Genomic DNA, 21,766 nt, shown 5'->3' on the forward strand with positions numbered 1-21,766 from the left:
CGGTTACAAAACCATCTCTAAAGAGTTTGGACTACACCAATCCACAGTCAGACAGATTGTGTACAAATGGAGGAAATTCAAGACCATTGTTACCTTCCCCAGGAGTGGTCGACCAACAAAGATCATTCCAAGAGCAAGGCGTGTAATAGTTGGTGAGGTCACAAAGGACCCCAAGGTAACTGCTAAGCAACTGAAGGCCTTTCTCACATTGGCTAATGTTAATGTTCATAAGTCCACCATCAGGAGAACACTGAACAAAAATGGTGTGCATGGCAGGGTTGCAAGGAGAAAGCCACTGCTCTCCAAAAAGAACACTGCTGCTCGTTTGCAGTTTGCTAAAGATCACATGGACAAGCCAGAAGGCTATTGGAAAAATGTTTTGTGGACGGATGAGACCAAAATAGAACTTTTTAGTTTAAATGAAAAGCAATATGTTTGGAGACATGAAAACACTGCATTCCAGCATAAAAATCTTATCCCATCTGTGAAACATGGTGGTGGTAGTATCATGGTTTAGGCCTGTTTTGCTGCATCTGGGCCAGGACGGCTTGCCATCATTGATGGAACAATGAATTCTGAATTATACCAGCGAATTCTAAAGGAAAATGTCAGGACATCTGTCCATGAACTGAATCTCAAGAGAAGGTGGGTCATGCAGCAAGACAACGACCCTAAGCACACAAGTCGTTCAACCAAAGAATGGTTAAAGAAGAATAAAGTTAATCTTTTAGAATGGCCAAGTCAAAGTCTTGGCCTTAATCCAATCGAAATGTTGTGGAAGGACCTGAAGTGAGCAGTTCATGTGAGGAAACCCACCAACATCCCAGAGTTGAAGCTGTTCTGTTTGGAGGAATGGGCTAAAATTCCTCCAAGCCGGTGTGCAGGACTGATCAACAGTTACCAGAAACGTTTAGTTGCAGTTATTGCTGCACAAGGGGGTCATACCAGATACTAAATAAATTCATTTAAATAAAATTAATTAAATGAATTTCTGAAACCTTCCAGACTTTTAACCCACTGTCATTCTGATACAGTGAAGTTGTACAGTGATTGGGGAAAAATGTATTAATTCATATGTTTAAAATCTATATTTTTATGTAAAGTTGCTTTGCAGCAATGTCTATTGTTAAATAGCCACAGTCAAATATCCTTTCATAATCATTAATACTTAGCCATACATATTAGGGAAGGGAGGATGGAAGCTGGAATCTCTTATCTCTGTTTGTTTATGTACTTCATTTATTAATTTTTCCCACCACTCCCTCCCTCCCTCTGCTACTGTCTTCCCTCCTCCACTTCATCTACTCTTGTTATACCTGGGCTTCTGGGATGGCGTGGTCGGCCCCATCCTGTCTGGCTGTCAGGTGGGACTGGCATTGGTCGGTGCCATTGGGAGGGTTGATGGGTCAGGGTTCCCCTCCGGGTCAGGGTCCCGAGGTTCTCTCGGTGCCCCGCCCACCCCACGCATGCACTCTGATACCTGCCTATTCTTGGTATTGCACAGCGCGCCTTATCCTCTTTTAAATGCTCTACACATTAGGAAGCACACACTATTTGTCCATCTTCAATAAGAACAACATTATAGACTAGGGCAGGGGAGGAGTGCATGTGGGAAACCTCTGCAGGTGCTTCGCTGCACTCCTCGCTTCTTTTAATGCAAATACATCTTAGAGGAGGCTTATATCTTTGATTACATAGGGTGTGGGGGGCGTGTAGGTGGAGATCTGGGCAGGTTTTCACCCTGCATGCCCTCTTCTTTTAATGCAGTACACTTTAGAGAAGGCACACATTCTTGTCATATACAGTCATATATAGGATAGGTAGGGCTTGTTGTGCGGAGGTTATGGGGGGCTGGTGTCGGTGTGTGGGGCGTCCGGGCCCGGAGCCCTGCCTCATGCAGTACCTCCCCCTCCCCTCTGTCGTCCCATCATGATTTAGCTTGGGCAAGGGCGGCTGGCACCATAGCCATGAACAGGTGCTCAGGTAGTCATCGTAATTAACTATTAAATAACTATTATTTTTAGAATTACTATCTATAAAAAATTTACTAACACAAATGATTAGCAAATAAAATAATACTCCCCCCCCCACCACTCTCCTTCATTATGATCCAGCTTCCTTCTCCCTGGCCCGACACTAGACCAGCACTGCTTATATACACTCACACACAAACACACATGTGCTCACTATCACAAATTCCGCTCCCCCCCAACATATACACACTGTCCCTCCACCCATAACTCAAGGCCCAAAACCCCTCCAAATCCCCCCCACCTACCCTCCTCCATCTCACGTGCACATTCATTACCCCTAACCAACCCCACCCAGCCACCCCTATACAGCAATATAGCTCTTGTTTGTCGAATTTGTCTCCATGTGTTCTGTTACATCTCTTTGTTAACATATTAGTAGTATTGTCCAGCCTTTGAAATTGTTGTTAATGTTACGTCAGTGCTTCTGTTGTATGTCATGTGTATGTATTGATTTGTTTCATTCTGTCCTTCTTACTTTGTATTTGTTTGTATTTGTTAGCAAATAAATAAAAAAAAAGAAATAAACACATGTTCATGCAGCAAAAGAAATCTATATTTTTATGTAAAGTTGCTTTGCAGCAATGTCTATTGTTAAAAGCACTATATAAATTGACTTTAATTAAGCCTAAAATAGATATTTCTCTGATCATTTTTTTTTAATTCATCTCTGATATGAAAAAAGCAGATACCCTAATTACATATTGTAATGGTAATAGTATGGTATGGTAACATGTAAAGTTGTGAAGTTGCAAAAATTGAAAATGAATATCTTTAGCCTAAGTGGATGTAAACTTTTGGCCTCAATTGTACATAAAAAATAGCAAGATCTCTAGGTTCTGAAACAAAATATGAAGCAATATTATTTAAAACCTTTATTCTGGTACTACTGAATCTAAGCCTGGGAAAGTTTGTGTTCTCAGTGTCATCACTAACAATTCTTACATGGCTGTTGTAAGGATGCTGTGGAGATATTGAGCAATTTTCTTCTTCTCTTCCTTCTTCTTCACATTCCATAAAATCCATATGCAAAGAAAAACAAAACACATAAACATATTTAATCATGAGTTTGGGTGACTCTCTGTGTTACTTTCACATGTCCTTCCTGTATATGTATGGATTTCCTCTGGGTTCTCTGATTACATCCAGTCTCCCAAAACTGTCACATTGGCTACTATAATAATAAATAATAATAAGTTAAATTTATATAGCGCCTTTCAAGAAACCCAAGGACGCTTTACAATTATAGACAAGGAAAAAAAATAAATAAATAAAAAATAAAAATAATAATTAAAAAAAGCAAAAAGTCCACCAAGTAGGGGTCAGGATGTAATTCCCGTGGTGTAGCAGCCACAGTCCCACCAAAGCGCACGAAAACGAGTCCCACATCTCCAGCACCGCCGCCGTGACGCCGTCAACAACATCGCTCAAACACCACGCCATGGATCCACAAAGCGAGCACAGAAGCTCCGCCACGCAGAGTGCTGGTATGTCCAAACCGCCTGCACAGCCACCGCGACACCACCGAGCAACATCACTCAGAACATCACGCCAAGCGTTAAAGCACAGGGCACTGGACAACCACGATGTAAAATGAGCAACGAGCTCAATGCAGTCCATAGCTGGGAGCGCAGGCATCACCCACAGCGAACCAAGGCCTGGAGGGAACCGACGCCCAGATTAAGTCCGGACTGTATGATGAACTTTTTCACTGGGCAAATTTGAGGTACATGTTGGTATTTCTGCCATTGTCAGAAAGACCCAGAGTCAGCATAAACCCTCTGACACTCCAACAGCAACAGCTCTAAAAAATGGAATGTGCCAGATATCTATGCAACACAAAAAAGCTCCTGAGTTATGCAACAGAAAATCGCTTGCCTTATTATTAAGAGATCACAAGTTCAAATCTACACAGTGCTTCAGCCATCCATGGTCAGGAGAGAAAGAAGCAAAGTTGGCCATGCTTTCTGGATGGGAGGGATGGTTTATTCACTCTCCCGGTCAGTCAGAGCAACATGAGCCAATTGTGGACATCCGTGGGCATATATATATATATATATATATATATATATATATATATATATATATATATATATATATATATATATATATAGAGAGAGAGAGAGAGAGAGAGAGAGAGAGAGAGAGAGAGAGACACACACACACAGAAGAGGAAACATAGCATTTTCCCCTAAAGATAGTACTTTAGTGTTACATTGCTCTACAGTGGAACATGAGCAGCAGTTCAAAATGGTGCTAGCTTCTATGGAGTCAAATTAGTTTCTTAATTCATCAGTGTATTTCATGATTCATATAAATGACTGTGGCAGCAGGGGCATGGTCAAGCGATGGTTTGTGAATGGAGAGCGAAGCTGGGGAAGGTGAGTGGCAAAATGATTGCACCTGTGTTTAATTAATCTTTTGTGTGTGTGTGTGTGTGTTCCCAGTAACAGGGAGAAAATAAAAGGGTGGAGAAGAGAGGAGAGAAGAGGGTTGTTAATTGTATGTGTGTGTGTGTGTGTGTGTGTGTGTGTGTGTGTGTGTGTGTGTGTGTGTGTGCATCCAGATCCATGAAAGGTGTTCTGACACCTGTTGAAAAGTGTTTTTTCCTTTGAGAAATAAAAGCGATGGATCCAAATCTGCAAACCTGCCCATGTATTCAGCATCCTCCCCAATCAGGGTTTTATTACACAGGTGCCAAAATCCAGGATGCTGAAGTGAACCACCAGCATGGAGTCCTCACCTTTCAAAGACCTTGTCCATGCCCACGCCACCGCCCAACAAAACCAACACCAAGCACAGCTCACCCTGCATAAAGAACAGGAGCAGCGCTTTGAAGGCTTGCTGCAGGCCCAGCAGGAGGATTGTCAGGCATTCCAGAACGTGCTCGCATCAGCAGGCACTCCAGCCATTGTGCCTGCAGGCTTCCCCATGTCACCCAGATGAAGTTGGGGCCTCATGATGACCCAGAGGCATTTCTAGCACTCTTTGAGCAAGCTGTGGAGGTGTGGGGGTAGCCAGTCCAGCAGCAAGTGGCTCGCCTACTGCTGCTCCTGACTGGAGAGGCCCAGCTCGCTGTTCAGCAACTCCCCACCAACAACAGGCTGGACTATGCTGACCTAAAGTAAGCTATCCCGCAATGCATTGACCACACCCCAGAGCAACACCAGCAGCACTTCCGTGCGATGACCCTGGAAGAGGTCAGCTGGCTGTTCACATTCGGCCAACAGCTCCAGGACACCTGCCGGGGGTGGCTGAGGGTGGAAGGCCACGACACCGAGGGAATCGTTGACATGGTGGTGCTGGAACAATTCATCACCCGGCTGTCCAGAGGGACATTACAGTGGGTCCAGTGCCACTGCCTGGCATCCCTGGACAGAGCGATCACACTGGCAGAGGACCATCTAGTGACAGTAGCAGTGGCAGTGGCAGTTGGACATCCTGCCCCTTTTCTCTCTCTCTCTCTCTCTCTCTCTCTCTCTATCCCCTCATCCCATCCCTGCACCATGGAGGCAGGGGTCAAACCCCCCCCCCACACACACACACACAGCCCGCTCATCAACCCCATGGTGTCCCCTCCCTCCCCTTATGTTTCTGTCTCTTTGAACACCCTTCCGAGGTGAGTGATCCCGAGCCACTGGTGCAGAGGTGAAGCCTGGGCTGGTGTGCTGGTGCTGCAGGGAGCCTGGGCACTTCCAGAATCAGTGCCATGTGATGGAAGTGGGGGCAGTGGTTCAGATCCCCGATGTGCCAGTGACTGCCCCCGATTAGGCCAGAGCATATCGCATACTGGTGAGTATAAAAGGGGATACCTATCATGCATGGGGGGATTCAGGTTGTAATCAAACCTCCATCCAACAAAGCTTGATTCAAGGTGAGGCACTGGGGACATCATGTTTGGTGAAGGTTCTCTGTGTGCACAGGGATGTTCACAAATATCCACTGGTGTTGGTCTGCATCTGATTTCTGGGAACAAAATATAGTATGGAGGCAGCAGTTAGCCTGCAACTCACCCATGTGCTAATTCTGGGAACAGCTTGGCCGGGGTTTAAGAGTTGAATGGAGCATGTCATGGTGGGTGGGTCCTGCAGTAGCACATCACAGAAGGATCCCAGAGTAGCGTTATCTGGGGAAGCCATCTCAGAGCCATCTACATTAGCCCCACATAATACCGACACAGGAGGTAAGCCCCTCCCCTCCGCTCTCTTTGGGGAATTCCCTTGAGGATTTCCCTTTCAAGCAAGTGTGAGATGAGACTCTGCATCATGCTTTTGATCAAGTGAGAGTAATCAATGGTCAAACCCTCCAGTTAAACATGGCACTCTCCTGCCCATACTTTACAGTAGTTAAGGATTGATTATATTGAGTGATGCAGGACACTCAGATTGGCAAAAAAAAAAACCTTAGTTCTTGGTCCCAAAGAGCCACAGGGAACGCATATTCCATGCAGCTCATTATAACCCTGTGGTTAGACACCTGTAGCAGGATAAAACACGAGCCCATTTCTATTGGCCACGAATTTGCGGGGATGTCCATAGGTGGTGTACGGCATGCCATAAATGCCAGCTGGTGCCATTCCGCCCTCTTCCCCTAATTGAGATGCCCTTCAAAAAAATTGGGATGGATTTTGTCGGGCCATCAGATAGGTCTGCATGAAAACATCACTTTATTTTAGTCCTGGTGGACTAGGCAACATGATACCTGGAAGCAGTACTACTGCATAACATTTCAGCACACAGCATCGCAGAGGTACTGTAATTATCTCCCAAGTTGGGATTCAGAAAGGAATCCTGACTGATCAAAGCACTATGTTCATGGCACACACCCTTCACAAACTCCTACGAGTTACTGGGGGTTAAATCCATCCACACAAGTGTTTATCACCCACAGATGGATGGCTTGGTCAAGCAGTTTACCCAAACCCTCTCATCTCATCTCATTATCTGTAGCCGCTTTATCCTTCTACAGGGTCACAGGCAAGCTGGAGCCTATCCCAGCTGACTATGGGCGAAAGGCGGGGTACACCCTGGACAAGTCGCCAGGTCATCACAGGGCTGACACATAGACACAGACAACCATTCACACTCACATTCACACCTACGGTCAATTTTAGAGTCACCGGTTAACCTAACCTGCATGTCTTTGGACTGTGGGGGAAACCGGAGCACCCAGAGGAAACCCACGCGGACACGGGGAGAACATGCAAACTCCGCACAGAAAGGCCCTCGCCGGCCCCGGGGCTCGAACCCAGGACCTTCTTGCTGTGAGGCGACAGTGCTAACCACTACACCACCGTGCCGCCCTACCCAAACCCTTAAAAACATAATTCATAAGTTTATGAGTGAAGACACAAATAATTGAGAAATGTATCGAGCCCCTGTTATTTGCAGTACAAGAGGTTCCACAAGCTGCCACAGGGTTATCCTTGTTTGAATTACTACATGGGCATAAGCTTCACAGTGTCCTAGACATAATGCATGAAAATTGGGAGGAGGCACGGTGGCAGCGGGGGCATAGCCTAGCATCAGTTTGTGAATAGAGGGCAGGGTTGGGGAAGGTGAGTGGCAAAGTCAATGCACCTGTGGTTAATTAATGTTGTGTCTGTGTCGCAGTGACGGAGGATAGAAAAGGAAGGAGAGAGCAGAAAGAGGGGAGCTCTCCCAACCAAAACACGTGTGGATGTGTGTTGCGTGTGTGACTGTGTGAGTGAGTGAAGCTGAAAAGCTAAGAATAAGTGAAATAAAGTGTGTGTGTGTGTGTGTGTGTGTGTGTGTGTGTGTGTGTGTGTGTCATCAACTCCCGCCTGCCGTGCTTCTGTACTTCACCCACATCAGGGACTTGTTACAGTGGTGCTGAAACCCGGGCGTACAGAAGGGAACCACCACATGGAGTCCTCCCCATTCAAAGAGCTCATCCATGCCCTCGCTACTGCCCAGCAGAACCAGCATCAAGCACTGACCACCCTCTGGAAGGAGCAAGAGCAATGCTTTGAAGCCTTGATTCTGGCCCAGCAGGAAGATCGCCAGGCGTTCCGGCATCTGCTCGCGTCAGCAGGGGCTTCGACTGTTATCACGGAGGACCCTCCTCACGTCACCCTCATGAAGATAGGCCCACAGGATGATCCGGAAGCTTTCCTCGCTCTCTTCAAGCAAGCAGCCGAAACGTGGGGGTGGCTGCTCAAGCAGCACGCGGCGTGCCTCCTCCCACTTCTGACTGGCAAGGCGCAGATCACAGTGCTGCAGCTTGCTGCTGACAGCCAGCTCATGTATGCTGACCTGAAGAAAGTCATCCTGCAGCGTGTCAGCCACTTCCCGGAACAACATCGCCAGTGCTTCCAGACACTGACGTTGGAGGAGGTCGGCTGGCCATTCGCATTTGGCCAGTAACTCTGGGATGCCTGCCGGCGGTGGCTGAGGGCAGAAGACTGCAACACCGATGGGATCATCAATCTGGTGGCACTAGAACAGTTCACCTCTCGACTTCTGGAAGGAACAGCAGAATGGGTCCACTGTCATCAGCCGGCATCACTAGAATGAGCCATCAAGTTGGCAGAGGACCATCTGGAGGCAGTTCTGATGGCGGGTGGACGAGGCGCCTCTCCTTATTTTCTTTCTCTCTCCTTTCCCCCTCCCTCTCTCTCTCTCTTCCCACCCTGTTCCCACACCGCGGAGGTGGCGACCGGCTCCTCCCCAGCCAGCCTGTTGCACCCGTGGTGTCCTCCCATCTCCCTCTTCCATGTCTGTCTCTTCTCCCCCTCAGGTGAGTGACACCCATAACGCTGGTGCACAGGGAAAGCCTAGGTTGGTGTGCTGGCACAGCGGGGAGATGGAGCATCTCCAGAGTCAGGGCTCCACAATGGAGGTGGGAGCTGTGGTCTGCGTCCCTGATGCACCAGAGCCTGCCCCCAATCGGGCCAGAATGTGTCACATACTGGTAAGCGTTCAAGGGGATACATATCACACATTGGTGGATTCCAGTTGTAATCAGACCTCAATTCATCAAAGTCTGATGCAAGGTGAGGCACTGGGGAGAGCACAAGCGGTGAAGGTGTTGTGTGTGCGCGGGGATGTTCACAATTATCTTCTAGTGTCTGTCCATATTCTATTCTGGGGCCAAAAGCATAGAGTTAAGGCAGTTGTTAATCCTCGTCTCACGCAATTGCTGATTTTGGTGACTGATTGGCCAGGGTTTCAAACTTTAATGGAATATGTAGTAGGGAGTGGGTCCTGCCGTAAAACATCACGGGGGGATCCCGGTATGACATTGACTGGAGAAGCTGTCACAGAGTCGTCCATGTCATCAATGCGTCAGGACGATATGAGGAGTGAGGAGCAGCCCTCCCCTCCTCCCACTCTTGGGGAGTCCCTCGAGGATTTCCCTTTAGAGCAGTCATGAGACAAGACTCTGCGGCATGCATTTGACCAAGTGAGAGTAATCAATGGTGAAACTCTCCAACCAAATGCGGCACCCGTCTTCCCGTACTTCACGATTATTAAAGATAGACTGTATTGAGTGATGCAGGACACACAAACCAGTGAACAAATAACCCAGTTGTTAATCCCTAAGAGCTGTAGGGAACTTGTATTCCATACAGCTCAGTGTATCATGAAAGATGCCAATGCACAAATCACCCATTGGTATCTAGCCCTACAGCCATTTAAATTTGAGGTGGTCCACAGGCCAGGGCTGCAAATGGTAGTGGCAGACTTCCTGTCCTGTCGGGGGGGAGTCCGCCGCAGGCCGGACGGCTCCCTGGCCTGAGTCGGGCAGTGGGGGTATGTGGCAGCGGGGGCGGGCCTAGCATCAGTTTGTGAATGGAGGGCAGGGCCAGGGAAGGTGAGTGGCAAAGTCAATGCACCTGTGGTTAATTAATGTTGTGTGTCTGTGTTGCAGTGACAGAGGATAGAAAAGGAGGGAGAGAGCAGAAAGAGGCGCGCTCTCCCGACCGGAATGGTGTGTGTGTGTGTGTGTGTTGCATGTGCGATTGTGTGAGTGAGTGAAGCTGAAAAGCTAAGAATAAGTGAAATAAAGTGTGTGTGTGTGTGTGTGTGTGTGTGTGTGTGTGTGTGTGTGTGTGTGTGTGTGTGTGAACATCAACTCCCGCCTGCCGTGCTTCTATACTCCACCCACTTCAGGGACTTGTTACAGGGACCTTCTCACAGTAAAAGTGAAATTCAATAGATTCTTGACCTGCATGCAAAACTCCACACACTTGGGCACCTAAACCAGGAGAATTTGCAGCAAGTGCAAGAACATCAGGCCCAGCTGTACAATAGGGGTGCGTGCCTGCAGGAGTTCACACCGGGGGATAACATGCTTATGTGTGTGTGTGAACATCAACTCCCACCTGCCGTGCTTCTGTACTCCACCCCCATCAGGGACTTGTTACAGGGACCTTCTCACAGTAAAAGTGAAATTCGATACATTCTTGACCTGCATGCAAAGCTCCACACACTTGGGCACCTAACCCAGGAGAATCTGCAGCAAGTGCAAGAACATCAGGCCCAGCTGTACAACAGGGGTGCGTGCCTGCAAGAGTTAACACCGGGGGATAACATGCTTATGTTATTACCCACACTGAACTCTAAATTACTCACTAAGTGGTAAGGGCCCTTTGAGGTCACACAGTGAATTGAGGACATTGACTATGAGGTGAATGGAGGGGCGGGGTGGAGCAGGTATACCACCTCAACTTGCTTAAACTATAGAATGAGGGGTCCCCATGGTGTTGGCATCAGTAGTTCCAGAAAGGGCGGGTCTGAGGCCAGAGGTGAAAATGCAAGTACTGTTCAACTCACCCCAGTCCCCTGTGGAAACCACCTCTCACCATCCCAACTCACAGAGGTTGTCAAGTTGCAAGCAGAGTTTTCTGACGAGTCCTCACCCCTTCCCAGCTGCATTCACCTCATAGAACACCACATCGAGATGCCCCAGGGGTGGTGGGATGGGGCGCCCCTACCATTTACTTGAACACACACAAAAAAAAATTGTGGTTCGGGACAAACTCAAGGCCATGCTCAAAATGGGAATAATCTAGGAGTCGCACAGCAACTGGAGCAGCCCGGTGAACTTGGTCCCCAAGACCAACGGGTCAGTCAAGCTCTGTGTAGAGTACAGAAAGGTCTACTGTGTGTCTAAATTCATTGTGTACCCAATGTCTTGCATTGACGAGTTGCTCGATCAGTTAGGCACCACTCATTTCTACTCAACACTGGATTTAACAATGGGATATTGGCAGATCCCCTTCAGTCCTCTATCCCCCTCAAAAATGGCTTTTTCCACCCTGGACAGCTTACACCATTTTGTCATGCTTCTATTCAGGTTATTCTAAGCTCTGACGATGTTCCAGAAGCTCATGGACAAAATCCTCTATCTACATGCCGCCTATGCTGCACCTTACCAAGATTATATTTTATATATAGCAATGATTGGCCACAGCAAATAAAAAAAACCTCAGGGCCATCCTGAAGTCGTTGAGACATTAGCTCATGGCTAACCCAAAAAAGTGTGCAATTGGACAGGTGAAAGTATGGTATTTGGGTTTCCACTTGGGTCATCAGCAGGTGCATCCCCAAATTGACAAGGCTGCAGCCATTGCGATCTGCCTGAGGCCCAAGACCAAAAAGTGGGTGAGACAGTTCCTGGGGCTGGCTGGCTACTATCATAGGTTTGTGCCTAATTATTCAGTCCTCACCAACCCACTGACTGATCTCACTGAAAAGGGGGCACCAGATCTGGTCCAGTGGATGGAGCAGTGCCAACAGGCTTTCACCAAGGTAAAGCCTGCATTGTGTAGGGGGGGCCACTGTTACACTCCCCTGATTTCTCCCTCCACTTTTGTTCCAGACTGATGCATTAGGTAGAGGGCTGGGGACTGTTTTGTCCCAGATAGTGGAGGAGAAGCACCCAGTGCTGTATATAAGCCACAAGATCTCAGTGCGAGAGACAAAGTACAGCATCACTGAAAAGGAGTGTCTGGGCATCAAGTGGGTAGTCCTCACCCTCCGGTACTACCTGTTTGGACACGCTTTCACCCTTTGCTCGGATCACGGCCCACACCAGTAACTCCACCACATGAAGAATGACAATGTGCGGCTCAGCTGTTGGTATCTAGCCCTCCAGCATTTCAAGTTCAAGGTGATCCACAGGCCGGGGGTGCAGTTGGTGATAGTGCCTGAGTCAGGCAGTGGGGTATGTGGCAGTGCAGGTGTGGTCAACCGTCAGTTTGTGAATTGAAAGTGAAGCTGGGGAAGGTGAGTGGAAAAATGATCGTGCCTGTGGTTAATTAATCTTGTGTGTGTGTGTGTGTGTATTTGTTTCCAGTGACAGGGGAGCTAATAAGGTGGAGAAGAGAGAATAGGTCTTAACCAGTGTTTTTTTTTTTTTTTTTGTGTGTGTGTGTGTGTGTGTGTGTGTGTGTGCGCGCGCGCGTGCGTGCATGCAGACCCTTGAAAGGAGTTCTGACACCTGCTGAAGAGCGGTTTTTCCTTTGAGCAAAAAAAGAGACTGATCCATACCCGCCTGCCCTTGTGTTCAGCATCCTCCCCAATCAGGGATTTATTACAATGACAAATCTATGTATTTAAAAACATTAGTCATTTTCATTCAAAAGAAATATTTTGACGCCATCATTTATTTTCAGACTGATGAACCTGCTTTTACAAACCACTTGACATTTGTGAACACCCCTGCATTTGTGTATGGAATTTTGAGATGTTCCTGATGCAGTTCAATTCACAAATGCACTTTTTTCAAAAGGGCATCCTCTATAGCCTATCAGATGTCTCTTCCAATTTCAGCCAATCACATGAACATGAATTTCAAAGTATAATTGAATGTTACCAACATTGCATTACATCTGCACAGTGGGCAGTTATGTACTACACCATACTGCACATCTGCATATAATCAATTAAACAAATTCGGGCTGCCCTAATATAATTTCCTCATCTGTATATAGGTTTTGATAAGGAAAAGAAATATCATAAATATATCATGTTTCTGGTGGCACAGTGGTGTAATGGTTAGCACTGTTGCCTCACAGTAAGAAGGCCCTGGGTTCAAGCCCAGCGGCCGGCGAGGGCCTTTCTGTGTGGAGTTTGCATGTTCTCCCTGTGTCTGTGTGGGTTTCCTCTGGGTGCTCCGGTTTCCCCCACAGTCCAAAGACATGCAGGTTAGGCTAATTGGTGTCTCTAAATTGACCGTAGGTGTGAATGTGAGTGTGAATGGTTGTTTGTCTCTATGTGTTAGCCCTGCGATGACCAGGTGACTTGTCCAGGGTGTACCCTGCCTCTTGCTCACAGTCAGCTGGGATAGGCTCCAGCTTGCCTGCGACCCTGTACAGGATAAGCGGCTACAGATAATAGATGGATGGATATCATGTTATATCTGATAGAAAATTGAATAAGCACTTTAAAAGGCAAAAAATGCTAATTTTGAAATTGTTATTTTGGGGAGTTTATGGTAATCACAAACATTATGGCAGAAAAGGTGACGCCAAGAAACCACAAGAAATACGAAACAAATATAAATATTTTAAATGAGTACCGGTACAATCACAAGGTGGCAAGAGCTGCCTAAACTGCACCCGAACATTTTTGTAGTTAAATGCATTTGAATAAACAACAATTTTCAATATTTTAAAACAGTACAATAGATTGGAAAATTAAGACCTTGTGCTTTTATTCAATTAAACCAACCGAATGATGAAGGAAGTTCTTGAAATTCTGCTCCTTTGGTCAACACTGCTGCCCCTCTAGGGGAGATCTCATCCATAACCTGTGTGAGAATCTCATCGATGACCCATTCAAGCTTTCGAGGTGGGATCATGGTGGCCAGGAGACATGTCACTCTTTGTCTGAGTTCTTTTAACCTGAGACTGAAAAGAAACTCGATATGAGTCACTCCATTTGAGTTATTGTGTTACAGTGCAGGTCAGAACTATGGTTTCTGTCTCACCTGCCAGATAATATACATTATACAACAGTTAGTTCTGTTTCACTAATCTGGCCTGAGTTTCCCAAAAGCATCACAACATAAAGATCATTATTAAATGGTAGAGCAAGCAGCACAATGAACGCTCTCTCTGAGTTAAGATGCTCTTAGCATTAAGAGGCTTTTGGGAAACCCACACCTGATTGGTTAAACGGCGTTCCAAGAATGCTGATATCTTTGCATCACTGCATTGGGATGCTTCACTGTGTGCATCACTCCTCTCGTCTGTGTCCTGCATGTAAAATTCCACTTCCTAGTATGAAATGGTTACTACAGTGGTATTAGCGACATCATCAGCAGACATGCCAAAAGATACTTTTTGGGAATAAAACTTTCGACTTAAAATATGAAAGCTTGTCAGATGATGAAAAAAAGAAAGGACACCAGACTTTACTGGAAGCACCTTTAACTGAAATGTACAAATCAATGTGACTTAGTTGCTGGTGTGCTATAACGCTGGTGTGGTTCGTCGGGATTTATTTCCTATCATGGAGAAAAAAAATAAATGGAACATTAGTCCAAAAAGTCACTTCCTTGATATTATTTTCTTGTTCATAGAACTGTTGTATATAGATAGTGTAATATGTTGTAATATCTCCTATTACACAATCTGAAGTTTATCTTTGAGTGGTGTGTGTGTGTGTATATAAAAATACATCACTCATTCACTTTGCTCACTCGTGAGTGTCTGTGTGTGTGTGTGTGTGTGTGTGTGTACAGACACACATACATACACTCACGAGTGGGCAAAGTAAACGAGTGATGTATATTTGTATATACACACACACACACACTGTATACACATACATACATACATACATACATACATACATACATACATACATACATACAGTGGTGCTTGAAAGTTTGTGAACCCTTTAGAATTTTCTATATTTCTGCATTAATATGACCTAAAACATCATCAGATTTTCACACAAGTCCTAAAGGTAGATAAAGAGAACCAAGTTAAGCAAATGAGACAAAAAATATTATATTTGGTCGTTTATTTATTGAGGAAAATGATCCAATATTACATATCTGTGAGTGGCAAAAGTATGTGAACCTCTAGGATTAGCAGTTAATTTGAAGGTGAAATTAGAGTCAGGTGTTTTGAATCAATGGGATGACAATCAGGTTTGAGTGGGCACCCTGTTTTATTTAAAGAACAGGGATCTATCAAAGTCTGATCTTCACAAGACATGTTTGGGGAAGTGTATTATGGCGCGAACAAAGGAGATTTCTGAGGACCTCAGAAAAAGCGTTGTTGATGCTCATCAGGCTGGAAAAGGTTACAAAACCATCTCTAAAGAGTTTGGACTACACCAATCCGCAGTCAGACAGATTGTGTACAAATGAAGGAAATTCAAGACCATTGTTACCCTCCCCAGGAGTGGTCAACCAACAAAGATCATTCCAAGAGCAAGGCGTGTAATAGTCGGCAAGGTCACAAAGGACCCCAGGGTAACTGCTAAGCAACTGAAGGCCTTTCTCACATTGGCTAATGTTAATGTTCATGAGTCCACCATCAGGAGAACACTGAACAATAATGGTGTGCATGGCAGGGTTGCAAGGAGAAAGCCACTGCTCTCCAAAAAGAACATTGCTGCTCATCTGCAGTTTGCTAAAGATCATGTGGACAAGCCAGAAGGCTATTGAAAAAATGTTTTGTGGACGGATGAGATCAAAATAGAACTTTTTGATTTAAATGAGAAGTGTTATGTTTGGAGAAAGGAAAACACTGCATTCCAGCAAAAGAACCTTATCCCATCTGTGAAACATGGTTTGGGCCTGTTTTGCTGCATCTGGGCCAGGACAGCTTGCCATCATTGATGGAACAATGAATTCTGAATTATACCAGCAAATTCTAACGGAAAATGTCAGTACATCTGTCCATGAACTGAATCTCAAGAGAAGGTGGGTCATGCAGCAAGACAACGACCCTAAGCACACAAGTCATTCTGCCAAAGAATGGTTAAAGAAGAATAAAGTTAATGTTTTGGAATGGCCAAGTCAAAGTCCTGACCTTAATCCAATCGAAATATTGTGGAAGGACCTGAAGCGAGCAGTCCATGTGAGGAAACCCACCAACATCCCAGAGTTGAAGCTGTTCTGTCTGGAAGAATGGACTAAAATTCCTCCAAGCCGGTGTGCAGGACTGATCAACAGTTACCGGAAATGTTTAGTTGCAGTTACTGCTGCACAAGGGGGTCACACCAGATACTGAAAGCAAAGGTTCACATACTTTTGCCACCCACAGATATGTAATATTGGATCATTTTCCTCAATAAATGACCAAGTATAATATTTTTGTCTCATTTGTTTAACTGGGTTCTCTTTATCTTCTTTTAGGACTTATATAAGAATCCACAAGCAGAACACAGACAGTAATCGAATTTCAAAAAAAAAAAAGGTGATTTAATCCAAGGAAAAAGGGCGTGGCAAAAAGATGAACAAACGGGACAAAAACAAATAGCAAAATAGTCCAGGTAAAAAGAGACAAAAACACAAGGCAGACAAGGACAAAAACGCTAGAGCAAAAAAACATAAGAAAAAAACCCTAAGTGCAAAAACAATAAACTAGAAAAATAGCTTGAGCAAAAACCATGAAATGCAATAAAGGCGCAGAAATGGCTAGAATAGCAAAACAAGACGTTCTGGCAAAGTCAGGGTCTGAGAACGGCCTTTATATAGGCAGGGGTGAAAACCAGGAAGTGAGTTGAAGGTGAGCTGGAATTCATGTCCCGGATCCGGATCAGTGCTGGCATGGGAGAGCCGTAATCTGCGGAGTGGCTGTCATGCTCCGCCTCGGACATCACCCCCTTTCAACGAGCGCCTCCAGGCACTTTAGGAAGAGTGTCGGGGTGTTGCCAGTGGAAGTCAGAGATGAGGGTTGGGTCCAAGATGAACCTGGCAGGGACCCAACTTCTCTCCTCGGGACCATAACCTTCCCAGTCCACCAGGTACTGGAGTCCTCTGCCTCGCTGCCACACCTTCAGCAGCTTTTTGACCGTGTAGGCTTTGCCACCATCAATGAGCCTGGGAGGAAGATGGGGTTTGGAGGGTGGGAGCAAAGAACTGGAAACCAGAGGTTTAAGCTGTGACAGTGGGGTGAATACGTCACATGGTGAGTGGTAATGCCAGTCTGATGGAACATGGATTGATTATCTTGCTGATGAGGAAAGGTCCTAGGTACCTGGGAGCCAGCTTGCGGGAGACGGTTCTGAGTGGCAGGTGGCGTGTGGAGAGCATGACTCGCTGCCCCACCCGGTAGGTGGGCACCTTAGAGCGGCGTTTGTCGGCCTGCCTCTTGGATGCTAAGGCAGAGCGAATTAGTCTTCTCCAGGCCATTGCCCACATCCTCCTGCAGCGGCGTATGAAGATCTGGGCTGAGGGTACGGCGACCACCTCCTCTTGGTTGGGGAAGAGTGGTGGTTGGTAACCTCGGGAGCACTGGAAGGGTGAAAGACCTGTGGCAGATGAAGGAAGAGTGTTATGAGCATACTCAACCCAAGGTAAGTACTTACTCCAAGAACCGGCATCCCTGGACGCTATGCACCTGAGCGCCACCTCCAAATCTTGATTTGCCCGTTCTGCCTGGCCATTGGTTTGAGGGTGGAACCCTGAGGAGAGACTACAGGAGGCCCCAATGAGTTTGCAGAAGGCTCTCCAGAACTGTGCAGTGAACTGAGGACCCTGGTCGGAAACGATGTCAGTGGGGAGTCCATGTAGGCGGAAAATGTGAAGGATGAGTAATTTGGCGGTTTCTTTAGCTGTGGGAAGCTTGGGCAGAGGGATGAAATGGACTGTCTTGGAGAAATGGTCGATAACTGTGAGGATGCATGTGTTGCCACCTGAGTTGGGGAGTCCTGTGACAAAGTCCAGTGCGATATGAGACCAGGGTCGATGAGGAATCGGGAGGGGTCTTAGCAAGCCGGCAGGGGGTCAATTGGCTGTCTTGTTCTGGGCACATGTGTCACAGGCTGCCACAAACTCCTGGACATCTTCCTTGATGGATGGCCACCAGAAGCGCTGTTGGATGAGCCCCAGGGTTCAAGCAGCTCCTGGGGACAAGCCAATTTGGAGCCATGACCCCACTGCAGCACCTGGGTTCGCACAGAACAGGGAACAAGCAGATGGTTAGGTGGTATGTTGCTTGAGTTACCTTCACTGGGGTCCTGCTCCAGGGCCTTCTGCACGAGCGTCTCAACCTCTAGAATGGCAGCTCCCACCAGGCAGCATGGAGGAAGGATGGTCTCGGGTGGCTTGGAGTCCTCTTGGTGGGAAGAGAACATCCTGGACAGGGCGTTGGGTTCGCCGTTCTTGGAGCCTGGGCGGTAGGATAGCGTGAAGTTGAACTGAGAGAAGAAAAGAGACCAATGGGCTTGACAGGAATTGAGAAGTTTGGCAGGCTTGAGGTACTCCAGGTTCTTATAGTCGGTCCAGACTAGGAAGGGGAGATCCAACCCTTCGAGCCAGTGCCTCCACTCCTCCAAGGCTAGCTTGATGGCCAACAACTCTCTGTCGCCAATGTCGTAATTACGTTCAGCAGGGAACAGCTGGCAAGAGAAGGAACAGGGGTGGATCTTGTTATTGCTGGCCCTCTGGGAGAGAATGGCTCCGATCCTGGACTCAGAAGTGTCGACCTCCACGATGAACTGTTTGGTCACATCGGGTATGGTGAGAATGGGTGCTGTGGTGAACTTGTGCTTGAGCATGGAGAAGGCTTTCTCTGCTTCCTCCCCCCACTTGAACTTGGTCTTAATCGAGGTCAAGGCAGTGAGAGGTCTGGCCACCGTGCTGAAGTCACGGAAGAAGCACCTGTAGAAATTAGCGAATCCCAGGAAATTCTGGAGCTCTCGTTGCGAGGATGGAGTAGGCCAGTCTGTGACTGCCTCAAGCTTGAGAGGGTCCATCTGGATCCTAGCTGGGGAGATGATGAACCCCAGAAATGAGACAGAGCTCTGGAGGAATTTGCTCTTTTCCACCTTGACAAACAACTTGTTTTCTAGCAGGCACTGGAGGACCTGCCGGACGTGGCCCTGATGTTCCTCCAGGGAGCGAGAGAAGATCAGGATGTCATCCAGGTACGTGAAAACGAAGATGTTAAGAAAGTCCCTTAGGACGTTGTTGACGAGTGCCTGGAAGACTGCGGGTGCATTGGTCAGGCTGAAAGGGACCACGAGGTACTCGTAGTGGCCAGTGGTGGTGTTAAAGGCCGTCTTCCACTCGTCCCCCTCCCTGATCCTGACGAGATGGTAGGCATTGCCTAAGTCCAACTTGGTGAATATCTTGGCTCCCTGGAGTAGTTCAAAGGCTGTAGACATGAGTGATAGGGGGTAACGGTTCTTGATGGTGATGGCGTTGAGACCTCGATAGTCAATGCAGGGGCGGAGTGACTTGTCCTTTTCCACAAAGAAAAATCCCGCCCCTGCTGGGGAGAAGGAAGGGTGGATGATCCCAGCTGCCAGAGACTCGGAGATGTACTTCTCCTTGGCTTGCCTTTCAATGGGAGAAAGAGAGTAGAGTTGCCCTTTGGGTGGTGCCTTCCCGGGTAGGAGGTCGATTCCACAGTCATAGGGTCTGTGAGGAGGGAGGGACACTGCTTGAGTCTTGTTGAAAACAAGTCTTAAGTCCAGGTATTCCAGAGGCATGTGAGAGAGGTCGGGAAACTCGTTGGCTGAAGGCTGCGGTGGTTTGGCGGGAGGCAGAGCGAAGTTCAGGCAGGAAGCTAGGCAGGAATGGCTCCAGCCTAGGATGGCATTATCGGCCCAGTTTAGGTGGGGGTTGTGCTGCATTAACCAGGGTAATCCTAGGATGATGGGTACGTGGGGGTTGTTCATGACGTGGAGTTGGATGGTTTCAGAGTGATTGCCGGAAATCCTCAGGATGAGCAGGGCAGTAAGGTGGGTGATGGTGGTCAAGCCGGTGCCATTGAGTGTCAGAACTGTGAGAGGGACGTCGAGGGGCAAGTAGTGGAATTCCCAGATGCTTGGCGGTGGCAGACCAGATCAGGTTCCTGTCTGCCCTTAAGTCAACGAGAGCCTGGAGATGGTGATGCTGGTTGTCATGGATGACGATGACAGGGAGTAACAGTCGATCAGCGGGGGGCTGCTTCCGAGTGTTGCCCACCAGGGCCCCTCGATTCACTGGTGTCTCGTTCCCTTTAGTGGGCAGGCTTGGCAGATGTGTCCTCACTGACTGCAATAGAAACAGGCCCCTGTGCTCCGCCGGTGCTGTCGTTCCTCCGCTGACACCCGACCCTGGTCTACCTGCATGGGTTTGACGGACGTAGCGGGGGGTGGAGAGGAGGTGAAGCTGGGGCGGTTCTTCTTTCTCCTCCATTGCTGGACCCGGGCATCAATGCGGTTGGTGAGGTCCATGAGGCTGGAGAGGTTCAACGGCAGTTCCCGCGATACCAATTCTTCCTTAATGGTGTCAGACAGGCCGTGCAGGAACACGTCGATCTGGGCACTCTCGTTCCAACCGCACAATGTCGCCAACGTCCGGAACTCAATGGCGTAGTCCGAGGTAGACTGGGACCCCTGCCACAGCTCCATGAGCCCTCTAGCCGCCTCCTGGCCGGACAGAGAGCAGTTGAAAGTTCGCCTCATCTCCTTAGAGAAATTCTTGAAACAGGAACAAAAGGGTGCATCGGCGTCCCAGACCACTGTTCCCCACTCTCTGGCCTTGCCGGTGAGGCGCGTGATTGTATATGCTACCCGGGAGCGTTCTGTGGGGAAGGCCAGAAGTTGCAGTTCTCGGCTCAAAGAGCATTGAGACAGAAACAATCTGCAAGTACCTGGTTCTCCATTGTAGGGCTGAGGCGCTGGAAGTCTCGCTTCGTGGAGAAGAGCAGTGGCAGGAGCTGAAGTAGGAGATGGCAGGGCAGGAGTAGGCACCGCTTGATAGCGCTGCATCTGTGTGGTAAGGAGGTTGAGTGAGTTGGACAGGGTGGCGAGGTTCTGGGTGATCTGCTGGAGGTCTTGTTGATGGGTCCTGAGGAGAGTCCCTTGCTGCTGGATGGCCGTTCTCAGATGGGTGAGTTCCGCTGGATCCATGATGGCCAGAAGGTACTGTTAGGGGAGATGGAGGTGTGGTGAGATAAGGATCCACAAGCAGAACACAGACAGTAATCCAATAAAAAAAGGTGATTTAATCCAGGGAAAAAGGGCATGGCAAAAAGATGAAGAAACGGGACAAAAACAAATAGCAAAATAGTCCAGGTAAAAAGAGACAAAAATTTGACGAAAACACAAGGCAGAAAAGGACAAAAACGCTAGAGCAAAAAAAACAAACAAGAAGAAAACCCTAATTGCAAAAACAATAAACTAGAAAAATAGCTTGAGCAAAAACCATGAAATGCAATAAAGGCACAGAAACAGCTGGAATAGCAAAACGAGAAGTTCTGGCAAAGTCAGGGTCTGAGAACGGCCTTTATATTGGCAGGGGTGAAAACCAGGAAGTGAGTTGAAGGTGAGCTGGAATTCCGGATCCGGATCGGCGCTGGCGTGGGAGATCCGTAATCTGCGGAGTGGATGTCCGGGGCGGAGCATGACAATGTCATATCTTTGCACCACCATGTAATATTCTTTTTATTATACAGACACATCCACAAAACAATACGCAAGTTAATCAAAAGAATTTTCATTTTGAACCGGTTTGACATTTTGACAACGTGTGTCCAGTCAGCGGAAAACACTGGGAATGATGTCATTGGAGTGAAACATCAGAAAATATGTCAC

General features: G+C 47.4%; 1 protein-coding gene across 3 annotated transcripts in view; it reads right to left on the bottom strand.

Annotated features, from left to right (window-relative positions):
• LOC132891662 (uncharacterized) overlaps positions 1–21,766 on the bottom strand; it is a 105,223-nt gene that overhangs the window by 12,233 nt on the left and 71,224 nt on the right. For all 3 annotated transcript variants that reach the window (XM_060929460.1, XM_060929462.1, XM_060929461.1), the window contains 2 exons: positions 13,730–13,908; positions 2,976–3,034 (listed from right to left, as the gene is read on the bottom strand). In XM_060929460.1, the coding sequence (XP_060785443.1) occupies positions 2,976–3,034; positions 13,730–13,908 (238 nt within the window). The remainder of the gene's footprint in view (positions 1–2,975; positions 3,035–13,729; positions 13,909–21,766) is intronic.

This window comes from Neoarius graeffei, chromosome 9 (genome assembly GCF_027579695.1).
Source record: "Neoarius graeffei isolate fNeoGra1 chromosome 9, fNeoGra1.pri, whole genome shotgun sequence".
Lineage (NCBI taxonomy): Eukaryota > Metazoa > Chordata > Actinopteri > Siluriformes > Ariidae > Neoarius > Neoarius graeffei.